At 48.4% G+C, this 12,046-nt stretch overlaps 3 protein-coding genes across 3 annotated transcripts; 1 reads left to right on the top strand and 2 right to left on the bottom strand.

The window, feature by feature from the left end:
* Positions 1-253: 253 nt before the first annotated feature.
* Positions 254-820, bottom strand: LOC308085037 (5-demethoxyubiquinone hydroxylase, mitochondrial-like; the record flags this gene model as incomplete). Its single annotated transcript, XM_080428058.1, has 1 exon — positions 254-820. Exon 1 carries the CDS (start codon positions 764-766, stop codon positions 254-256), a length of 513 nt encoding a protein of 170 aa, XP_080284184.1. The 5' UTR covers positions 767-820.
* A 1,281-nt stretch (positions 821-2,101) lies between these two features.
* On the bottom strand, positions 2,102-3,571 carry LOC308089325 (UDP-N-acetylhexosamine pyrophosphorylase-like; the record flags this gene model as incomplete). The annotated part of the gene is made up of 1 exon (XM_080433991.1): positions 2,102-3,571. One exon carries the CDS (start codon positions 3,569-3,571, stop codon positions 2,102-2,104), a length of 1,470 nt encoding a protein of 489 aa, XP_080290117.1.
* A 2,598-nt stretch (positions 3,572-6,169) lies between these two features.
* Positions 6,170-11,845, top strand: LOC308089335 (tyrosine-protein phosphatase non-receptor type 23-like; the record flags this gene model as incomplete). Its single annotated transcript, XM_080434001.1, has 1 exon — positions 6,170-11,845. One exon carries the CDS (start codon positions 6,170-6,172, stop codon positions 11,843-11,845), a length of 5,676 nt encoding a protein of 1,891 aa, XP_080290127.1.
* Positions 11,846-12,046: the final 201 nt, after the last annotated feature.

Raw genomic sequence — 12,046 nt, forward strand, 5'->3', positions numbered from 1 at the left:
AGGAAAAGAGGGACAGACAAAGCCTCATGTAGGCCTGACCCCCTGGGTCTGGCAAAAAACTTTAATATCAGCAACCAGCTAACCAATGCCTTCGTTATGAAAAACATGACTGTTTGGTTCCTTATGTCGGTTGCAAAACAGCAGAAGTTTATTTATTGAATGATCAGCTTCCCGGTTGTTTCTTTGTACTAAGCACATTCAAATGTTCAAGATTGCATTAGGAAAAAGGGAATTCACAATTAAACAGTCACAATTAAACACGTTCAGAAACATATATTGCGACTCTGCAACCAAGCTGTATTGCATTCTTCAATAGCCAGTATCCAGGTACAGATTCAGCATCATGCTCCAATCCTATATCATGATGTTCCAGCTCCTCATCTCGGAATTCCTTTAATAATTTGAGGAGTTCCGAGTATCTGTCTGGGTCCTGCTTCAACAGAGCTCTTATCTGGCTGTTGTAGTGCTCAGAGATGCTCTCCTCTACAGCCACAGTGCATGCCATGGCTGCATTCTTTCCCAGCAGGGCTGTGGATGCACCTAAGACAAACCCAGTGACGTTCCAAAGGGGTAATAATAATGTTGGGCGAACTCTGTTCTCACCCAGGATTTCATTGAATTTTGCGAGGTGTTTCTTTTCTTGATCCCACATGTGCTGAATAAGAGGTCCCATTTGAGATCTTCCCAACACTGCCATCTGGCCGGCGTAAATACGGTTTGCACCATATTCTCCTGCATGGTCCACCCGTAACATTCTGTCCAACATTGACTTCTCTTCACCATCTCGAGGGGGTGGAAGCACACTATAACCCCGCAAACTCACCAAGATGTGACCTCGTCTGAATGTCAAATGCTGACGAATTACCGAGATAATTGACATTCTGCATGCACTCTTGCAGGGCAATTAGAAAGCATTTAGAAACAATTAAATGTGTCTAATTATCTTGCCAGTCAGTCATGATGTCAGTCAGCTACAGTATGACATCACATGTGATCTCCATATATGAGCATAAAAGGGACAGCCAGACGGATAAAGCAATCTCCATATATGGGCATAAATAAGACACAGGCGGACATACGTATTATACAGAGATCTCCAGATATGGGCATAAAAGGTACACATACAGACATGTACAATGAGTACTCTGATAACGGGTATTGCATAACTGCAATGGGCATAGTTCCCAATGGGCATCGGCCGAGTGCAATAGAAGAGATAGTAGAGACACGCGCGTGTGCGCGCGCACACGCACACGCACACGCACACGCACACGCACACACGGATTACGTGAATTACATTATATATAGATAGATCGTGGATCTGCTTGTTCCCAGCTTGATGAAGCATACAGCCTATGGCCCTATGCAGACATGCTTGCTTTTATGAGAACATACACAAGGTTGAGAGAATTGTGGAGGTATGAACAAATTAACATTAAAACATGAAATATTCCAATGCTCTTCCTCAGTAAACAGACTGACGGAACAGAAAAACAACTTAAAACAAATTGTATCAAGCAAAACAGAATCAAGTTGATTTTCTTCGCTCTGCAATTGTTTCTACAGGAAAATGTAGGATGACAGTGAGTATATTATGCGGGTGTCATTTATAAGAGTGGACAGGAATAAGAAACGCCAAACGATTCAGTTTGGCAGTTGCAACCACAGTTCAATGAATAATGTCAAATGAAAGAGAAGCAATGAGAAAGTCAAGTGCATCACTGTCCTTAACAACATGGTGGGGAGAAAAAAAGAATGGCTGAAACTGATGAAAACACAATCCATTTCAATGCATTTTCTGCCGCCTGTACAGTTGTAGTAATTAAACATGGAGTTGGTTAAGATAAATTATTTGTATATACATCTTTCTGTTTCTTTTCAAATTATTAGATTTGTCATTCAACCCTCCCAACCAAAAAGAAACAAACTCCTTTATAGAATCTGCTCTGCAACACTGTCCGTGTGTAGTGTGTGTGTGTGTGTGTGCGTGCGCATGTGCGCGTGTATGTGGGGGTTATTGTTATTGCTGGGGTTATTATGCTGGTGAATGATCGTGTTCAGGTTGCGGGGGAGTACACTAATGTTGTTACCACACTATTTATTATTTATTATGTATTATTCTCCCCAGACTCTCTTCCAGACCCTCCCCTCCGTATGACACCAGTGGGGAGATGTCACATTTCATCGGCAGATCTGTGCCATCCTTCAGGCCGGGTGTGACGGTCCCGCGAGTGCCGCTCTCGTCGATGAAGTGACCCCCAGCGTTGAGAACCCAGCGGTGGTGGAGTGACATGAGGGCGTGTCTGGCTGTTGTGGGTGTGTCCTTACCGTCTTGACTGTCTGCATTCTTGAGGGGAGAGAACTCGTCTTCTCTCAGCACCTCATACACCACAAATGTCTTGGCGAACTGGAAGCTGTCAAAGACAAACTTTTCCATTTTAATCCCGTTTGGCTTGTCTGGTTTGATTGGCCGTCCCTGTGTGTCCACGTAGGAGATCTTCTTGTGGGCTACGTGGTGCTGCAGCTGAGGTTCATGCTTCTGCACAATGTCTTTGAGGAAGGGCAGGGTAAAGAAGTGATTGGCAGTGTTGCCGGCGTTAAACATCAGTCGCCCATCGGTGCAGCGCTTCTTGGCAGTTGCCAGGGTGATCTCACTGTACTCCACCACCTGGTAACGCCCATCCACCTTACAGACCACGCCCACTCCCTCTGTGGGGTTGGTCTTCTCTATTACCTTAACCCCACAGTCTGCCCCCTTCTGCACACAGAAACCGACAAAGGCTGGGTCGGCCACTTTGACCAGGATGTTGTCCACACAGTACACGTGGATGTACTCGATCCCCCTACGGCCCATGTCGTCGATGATGCCCTGGTTCCCCAGTGCCCTGTACAAGCCTCCATTACCATCTGGTGCCATGGACAGCTTTCCTTTGCTCTCCAGAATGATCTTTCCATTGTAGTCCATGGCTGGTAGCATGCCCTGCTGGAAGATGATGACATCATTCTTGTTCAAGCCAAAAAACTTGTGGTGGGAGAAAAAGTCCTGGGTGGATTCCATCGTCCTGTCACTGGTCATGATGTACCAGGGAATACAGCACTTAGTCTTGTGCTTCTGCTCAGCCAACTGTTGCAGCTTCAGAATGCGCTCAGCTTGGAGCTGAAAGAGGGTCTTGTGGGAGGGCAGACCCACGTCGTACATGCCCTTGGGATAAGAGACACCCAGCCTGGTTCCCTGGCCCCCAGCCAGGAGCAAGGCAGCAACCTTATTCTGGGCAATGCAGTGCGTACCTTGGGTCTCCCAGTGTTTGAGGCACCCTTTGTCTCGCGTTACACTGCCAAGCACGTCTCTGGGCACAGGTTCCATACAGGAGTCCAACTTCTGGTTGTTGCCACTGGACGACCCCATGGCATTCTTGAAGAATCCATTGATCTCCTGAAATTCCATTGCCTCCAGGTCAGTGGTCATGTTATGCTGCTCCTCTGGGCTCAGCTCATTCCAGAATTGCAGGAGATGAGACTGGCCAGCTTCAGCCAGCCTGTGGGCTAGTTGTCCCCCATTGCTTAGGTCCATGATAGGACTTTGACTGGGCTTTCAGTTATCTCTCTTCCAACTTGTAAAGGTTAGCAAGTACTTGGAGGCTAGTGTATGTGTGTCATCAGTACTATGACGTCAGTACCCGTTTTTCAGAGTACTTGGAGGCCAGTGTCAGTACCCGTTTGTCAGAGTACTTGGAGGCCAGTCTACTGTATGAAATCAGTACAGTGACGTCACTCGTCTTCATATTTGGACATATCAAGAGACAGATATGCATGCATGTGTGTGTGCGCACACACACAGATTGATGGAATTATACACAGACATGCCATGTTTAAAAATTATGTTTTAATTTCAGTTATCTTTATTGATACATTGATTACAATGTTAAGCCTTATGTTCATTCCCCATAGTTTTCTCTGCTCTAAACAAGTTCTGTCTTTAGCTTGTCTATGGAAGTAATGTTGGTTACTTTCCTGTGAAGAACAGCTTCAAAAGAACATGATGAACATTTGGGTTTGCCAGACATGGCTGTGGCCAGTGCTCTCGTCTACCTCTTACTAAGATGGAAAACCCACAGTGACAACACTGTGGTTTTTAAATGATGCACGTCTATGAAGGGGACATTCACTACAGGAGACAAAGAGTCTATTGTGATTGATGCTTTTCTACTAAAGCACATTTAGGCAAACTGGCAGCAGAGTCTTAGTCATTAGTCTCTATTCCTGCCTCCTACAGCAGAGATCCACTTGATATTCAGAGTTAGAAGTGAGGCTCAGAGTAATGGATGCATTACAAGAGATATTTGATGACAGCATGGCTGGGGGGTGCTGGGGCCCGTAGGAGAGACCTATAGGGGTCTATCTAAATATATATAAAGAGGTGAGTGTTGAGCAGGGCCTGAAAAATGGTTAGCGTTGTTGTTATCCCCGACAGGCTGGAATGGCCAAACGTGAGGAATTATGTTTTCGCTCCAGTGAGTGTGTCTGTCTGTCTGTCTGTCTGTCTGTCTGTCTGTCGTGAAACCTTGCACGCTCCCAGTAGGCTAAGGAAGAAGATCCACCACAATACTTTTCAAATTGGCCTGTTATAGTGCAACCATCGGACCAATTTTAGCAAAACGCACTTTTTGCCATCGCTTTTGCTTCTTACAGGTTATTTGTCCAACCCACATTGGTACACCTTATCTCTGTAGTCTTGTGATCATGTAATGTATCTGTTTGATTGTTCAGATACCATTCCGATTGGCTGCGACTGACTTTTAAAGTTTGCAGGAGGGGCCTGTTTTGAAATGTTTCAAATCAGCCTCATCAACCCAGAGGAGAACACTTTTCTAGTTGTTATTGGGTGTTTTTTTATATTAATGTATGCAATATGCATATTTTTTTATGTACATTATGTTGTGTTAGAGTCATTTATGTGCCACTGTTAATGTGAATAATACAAGCAATAATAATACATTTAAGCAAAACAATGTATGGCTTCCTTCATATTTATTATGAAAAGACTTCCACATAGAACAGGATAACGTTTTTTATTGTTTGACATCTGGCAGTTATTATAGTTATTATAGAACTCACACATGGGATCTCACAAAAGTAACAATTAAACAAGCACAATGGGCTTAGTTATGCCTACCATAAATTACAAGACTAAAGAACATGTCAATGTTAGAGGACTTTTAAAATACTTCAAGTCTCGAATGTAAAAACAATTTGTCACAAACTAAGATTTGGCAAAAACTAGGGAATATTGCAGGGTAACTATTTGCAAGAATACAAGCTCAACCCATGTACCCACTCTCCTCTCCCCTCCCCTCCCCTCCCCTCTCCTCTCCTCTCCCTGATTGGTTCATTCCCAAATGAGTGTATGATGCCATCATTTGGCCATAGTCGTGGAATGTGCAGAGCTAAGTGTGTGTGTGTGTGTGTGTGTGTGTGTGTGTGTGTGTGTGTGTGTGTGTGTGTGTGTGTGTGTGTGTGTGTGCGCGTGCGTGCGTGCGTGCGTGCGTGCGTGCGTGTGCTTTGCACCCAAAGGATAATTTCATGGTATTATGTTTGACATCCTACTCTTTAAAGTGTTTGATGGGATGGAAATAAAATGAATATAATAATATAATATAATATAATTTGAGGAACGAAAAACGAAAGCCAGAAAATAACAATATCTGACTAGGAACAGAAACAAAAGGAAAACGTAATCATTGTTAATTGTTAAGAACAGAAAAGATTATAGATAGATTTTTTTTAACTAATGTTTTTGTCAGGAGGGATCAAATTGGTATCCCACCCTGAAAATGTTCTATTCCTTAAAGAACTGGAGAGATGGGGAGATCCCTGTTACTGAATAAACACTATATTGCTCATTAATTTCAGAAAGTATACTTTACTTTTTTTTTCCTTTTCTTTTAACTTCTATATGTTATAATGGAAGTGTATTGTAATCAGATCAGGCTAAATACCAAATATGGAGTCACAATTCATAGATATGTCATAGATGACGGACGTCGGTCGAAGTATAAATTGGAACATGACACAATTGTCTGAAGATTGTTTGGGGGAAAAGCAGCAACACTTATACAGAGACTGGTCCGATATTAAGATCGACACCAGTGAAGACTTTAAATCAGCCGCAATGGAGGCAGTTCCCCGCATGCCGATGTTCCATTTTAATCTGAAAGAGGCCGGGGAGTTCCAGTTTACCCCGTCCGTCCATCAGTTTATCCTAAAGACCTATGGGGAGAATCCATACAATTATAATGAGCAGCTGAATGAACTGAAAGCACTAAGACAGAGTGCGGTGAATGTGACCAAGGATTCTAAGGGATGCAACACACTGAGGAAGTACTTTGGTCAACTGCATTACCTCCAAAGCCGCGTGCCTCTGGGACCGGGCCAGGAGGCTGCTGTGCCAATTTCATGGAAAGAGATCTCTGGAAAGACGGTCACCCATGATGACATTAGCTATGAGCAAGCCTGTATCCTGTACAACATAGGTGCTCTGCATTCAGTGTTGGGAGCCATGGATAGTAGGGTGTCTGAGGAGGGGATGAAAGTTTCATGCACACACTTCCAATGCTCGGCTGGGGCTTTCACTTACCTAAGAGACCACTTTAGCCACAACTTCAGCGTGGATATGAGTGACCAGATCCTTAAGCTAAACATCAGTCTCATGCTGGCCCAGGCCCAGGAGTGTCTCCTGGAGAAGTCCATGTTGGGCAACACAAATAGCTTCCTGGTGGCGCGCATCGGTGCCCAGGTGATGGATTACTATAAGGACGCCTGCAGGGCCCTGGAGAACTCGGAGATCGCCTCCATGCTGGGCAAAAGCCAGAAGGGCTGGAAGAAGTTGGTCGCCGTGAAGGTCTATTACTTTGCTGCTATTGCACACCTCCACATGGGGAAACAAGCTGAGGAACAGCAGAACCATGGAGAGCGGTTGTCCTACCTGCAAAGCTCTTTGAGCAAACTCAATGAAGCCATCAAACTGGCTAAGGGTCAGCCTGACATTGTTCATGAGGCCTTGAGAGTTTCCATGGATGTCACTGAGGGCAAGTTCAACTCTGCTAAGAAAGACAACGACTTTATCTATCATGAGACAGTTCCTTCTTTGGAGACGCTGGGCACAGTCAAACGTGCCTGCCTGGTGAAGGCCCTGCCAGTCAACCCCACTGATCCCAGCGTCACAGGACCTGACCTGTTTGCCAAGCTAGTGCCCCTGGTAGCCCATGAGGCTTCCTCTCTTTACAGCGAGGAGAAGGCAAAGCTGCTACGTGACATCATGACCAAGATAGAAAGCAAGAATGACACCTTAGAGCTATTCATGGAATCGCTGGGGCTTGAGCTGGGGTCAGAGGACAACCTGGACATGTACAACCAAATACCTACTGTTTTGATGGAAAAGTGTGCTGCTCTCAGTGTCAGGCCAGACACTGCCAAGAGCCTGATCCAGTCCATGAAAGTCCTCTCGAGTGTCTTCACCAACGTGGAGGCCATACTGAAGGAGATCCAGGATGTGCTGATGGAAGGTCAGGCTAATATGCAAGCAGAAGTGCACCCGCCAGCAAAGGCTCAAGCTCTGGCTGAGATCTGCAGGGACCTGGAGAAGTACATGGAGGCTCACAACAAGGCCAGCTTCACCAATACAGAGCTCCACCGCGCCATGAACCTTCACATCAGCAACCTGCGTCTGCTTGGGGGACCACTGGATAGCCTGAGAGATGCCCTCCCCAAGCCACAGCTCACTGAAGAGGAGGTAGCAGGAATCCAAAGCATGAAGCGAATCCTGGGGAAGGTGCAGGAGATGAGAGATCAGAGGTGTTCACTGGAGAAACAGGTCCGTGAACTCATCCGGCAGGATGACATCACTTCTACACTGGTCACCACTGAACGAGCTGACATAAAGCACGTGTTTGAGAAGAAGCTGAAAAAGTATGACCACGTGAAGTTGTACATCAACCAGAACCTTGCAGCCCAGGAGAACATCCTGACGGCCCTGACTGAGACAAATGTCCAATTTGCTTCGGTCCGCAAAGGCCTGTGTCAGACAAAGCAGCAGTGGAACACCACCGTCCAGACACTGGTGGCCTCTTATGAATCCTACGATGACCTAATGAAAAAATCGCAGGAAGGTAAGGAGTTCTATGAAGACCTAGAGGCCAAGGCAACGCGCCTGCTGCAGAAAGCCAGAGAACTCTGTACAACTAGGACGGAGAAACGGAAAGCAAAAAGATGGAGTGCACAGAAAAGGCCTTCACCACGGCCCATCAGGGCCAAGCCCTCACTGCAGTCCAAGGGCTCAGATGATGGCTCAATTTGCTTCAGCCAGGACGACCCAGAGTTGGCACAGCTCAATCCAGCCATCCAGACACTGGAAGAAGGACACCTTCCCAGGGAGCTTCACAGCCTCCCCCCCGAACCCCCCTCCCTTTCAACCACTGGTGCTCGTCTAGCCAACCCACTGACCTTCCTAGCACCCCCTGGTGCCAGCCTGGCCATCAACACATCCCTCCCCTGGCCTAGTGCACCAGGGAATAGTGTCCATGGCCATCGTTTTCCTGCCAATCTACCTTCGCCAGAGTTCCTGGCACGAATCGCTCAGTTTGGTAGGGGCTCAGGGCCCCTACCACATGCACCCTTGCCTCAGATGCCCTGCCAGATACCCCCTCAGGTGTCTCCCCAGATGTCATTCCGGGTACCAGTGTCAGGGTATGACACAACTGCTCAAGCCCCTCAAACTGGAACAGTGGCCCCTGCTCCTGTCCGACCCTCCACCACAACAGTTGGCACTCACAGTACCATCCAGACCCTTAATCCCAGCTACACTCCATCTCCTCTCCTTCCTGTGCCGCCTGCAGCCTCCTCTGGCTACACTGTACCACCACCGATGCCAGCATATCCCCCATTCATGCCGCAGGCAGGGGTACTCATACAAGGCCCAGGCTCCTTACCCCAACTGCAGCGACAGTACCCCCAACCCACAGAACAACAGCCACTCCAGGGATACCAGGCTGCCCCTAGGGATATGTCTGCTCCTGTTGGGCCTGGACAGGCCCAACAGGGCTACACCTTTCATTACATGCCTCCACAACAGAGACCAGGTATACTTCCCCAGCAGTATCAGCAAACATTCCCTGGTCAACCTCAGCCACATCCTCAACATGGTTACCAGCTACAGTCTCAAATACTCAGAGGCTATCAGTCACAACAGGGCTACCTCCCCCTGCAGCATCCCCACATGATGCCAGGCTCCATGCCAAGGCCACCTCAGGGCCAGGTGTTACCACACATTGTCCACCCTCCAATACCTCCAACTGCTCAGGTCATGCCACCTGTATCTCAACCATACATGCACACTGCAAGCCAAACGCTGCCAAACATGCTGCAAAGGATTCGAGGAGAGCAAATGGCTAAATTAGGCATCTGTGCACACATGAGTTCACCTACAAGTCAGGTGTTCCCCCCAATCTCACAGAATTCTTACATGACATCTAATCAGCCATTGCTGACTAGATGGGAAAGCCTTGCTCTGCTTCCACATAAGCCTCGTATTGGCCCCAGCAGTCAGGGACCATGGAGGTCCGTGTTAAAAATGCCGTCCAACTCACTGTCACCACATCACCCCCATCCTGGTCAACCCATCATACCACATATCATGGTGGTCAGTCAACCTCAGACTCAGATTCTACAGTCAGAAATGAACAATCTAGGGAGGGGTCCTCTGATTCCTCATGCTCACCGACCCATGACCTATCCAGAGCAGCCCCATGCCTCCACCATGAACGCTGCTACCCCAGGGACTAGCGGTCCACCAGGTGCCCCGCAGCAATCTACCAACATGGACACACATGGTCCACAGGTCTCTCCTACACAACACATGATCCGGTCCTCTCCTGGAGGTACCCCAGTTACCCAACCACCTAACACCATCCCTCCCTCACCCTCCCCTTCACCCTCTCCTGCTCTCACCTCTCTGGGACTGACCTCTCAGCAGACACCCTGTCTAGCTCCCACCCCAGGTGCAGCTTCACCTCCATTCACCCCTGCTTCTACTTTCTCTTCTTCCATCTCCCTATTCACGCACCACAACTCCAGTACAGATGACCTCCTCTCTAGTCCTGAAAGTCAACCCAGAGGTGCCACGGTCCCCACCAACGTCCTCCAACCCATCAAAGCTGACGCTCAGGATTGGGAGCATCGCAAGAAGAGCGCTAAAGACATTTTATTAATCCAGAGTGACCCCTATCAAGGCCCCGAGCGCGTTGCCCACCTCCATGATGAACTAGAATGTTACCGGGCCCAGGTAGAATCCCTTGAACACCCCTCGGAACATGAGGGAGGTCTGTCTGTGCTGGACGCCCGTTGGAAAGAGCTCCATGACCAGCAGGAGAAAGATGCCCAGCAGCTGTCCATCGCAATTGCCCGCTGCTACACCATGAAGAACCGTCACCAAGACATCATGCCCTATGACATCCACCGTGTGGTACTGCACTCAGGCAAAGATGACTACATCAACGCCAGCTATGTGGAGGAGCTGTCGCCTTACTGCCCACGACTCATTACCACACAGGCTCCTCTCACTAACACAGCAGCCGACTTCTGGTTGATGGTGTACGAACAGAAGGTGTCACTGGTGGTCATGCTGGTGTCAGAACAGGAACTGGACAACGAAAAGGTTCCGTGCTACTTTCCGACAGAGTACGGCCAGCAGCTCTCTCAGGGACTGATCACACTCACCCTTACAACACAGAAGACCTCACCCACCCACGTGGAGCGCAATATCAGCCTCCAGTATAACGACCAGAGCCTGAAACGCACAGTGATCCACCTCCAGTTTACCTCTTGGCCTGAACTGGGTCTACCTGACAGTAAAGGTAACCTGCTTTGGTTCATTCAGGAGGTTCATGGACACTACCTCCAACAGAGGCCCTTACACTCTCCCATTGTGGTGCACTGCATCTCAGGTGTGGGACGCACCGGGGCGTTCTGCCTACTGTATGCAGCCTTGCAGGAGCTGGAAGCTGGGAATGGAATGCCAGACCTGCCTCTTCTGGTGAAAAAGATGAGACAGCAAAGGAAGTACATGCTGCAAGAAAAGCTCCACCTAAAGTTCTGCTATGAGGCTGTTTTGAAGCATGCAGAGCAGGTCCTCCAGCGTCATGGTGTCAGTAACGTCCCCTGCAGCAAGTCCACCAACCCTGAAGCCGAGAAGCCTTACTCCAGACAGGAGTCACAGCATGATATTGTCCTCGGAGGAGACATGCCTATCAGCTGCATCCTAGCCACCGTTGATAAGCTTGGCATCCGGCCCCATGGTGCTACAGATCTTGCCATAGATGCTGGTGCCCCTTGTGGCCTGGAGGAACAGGTCTCCACCATGCCACCTGACCTGTCTCTGGTAGGGGACGTCCAGCCAGCCCAGGACCCCTCATCGCCCATAGAAGCCCAGCTCCCTTCCAGCTCACCACTTTCCTACCCCTCCAGTTCCCCAATGAAAGGGAATTCCCCACCGCCCATTGACATGGATCAGGCCTCCCCACCATCTTCCCCTACAACCAGCCACCAGCCGATCCCAAAGGCATTGCCCAACCTCAATCCACCTCCTCTCTCCTCGGCCCCGGTTCCTTCATCCCTGGAACTGCTGGCCTCCCTGACACCTGAAGCCTTCTCCATGGAGGAAAGGGGCAGGGGGAGACGGGTTACCAAGCAGAGCTTCCTGCATCCGGCTGAAGGCCAAGGTCTACAGGGTCAGGATACAGTAAACGACCCACTCAGCACCCTGGACCCACTCTGGGGTCTCAACAAGAGCTGAGACACACCCATTGTTGGCTAACATTTTGCATTTCTCTCCTAAAGGAAAGGAGGAACTTGCAGACTTGTACGTACCCAATAGAGGAACTCCCCCTTTTGCGTTACGTATAGCCTAGTCATTGCTATGGTAAAACAGTCTTTTTTTCTTCCATAAAATACTAAATATAGCTTCAGCTCTGGAGCCTCGTTAGTGTGTGCCCAG

The sequence above is a fragment of the Gymnoscopelus braueri genome (assembly GCF_963280865.1).
Source record: "Gymnoscopelus braueri genome assembly, chromosome: 1".
NCBI lineage: Eukaryota > Metazoa > Chordata > Actinopteri > Myctophiformes > Myctophidae > Gymnoscopelus > Gymnoscopelus braueri.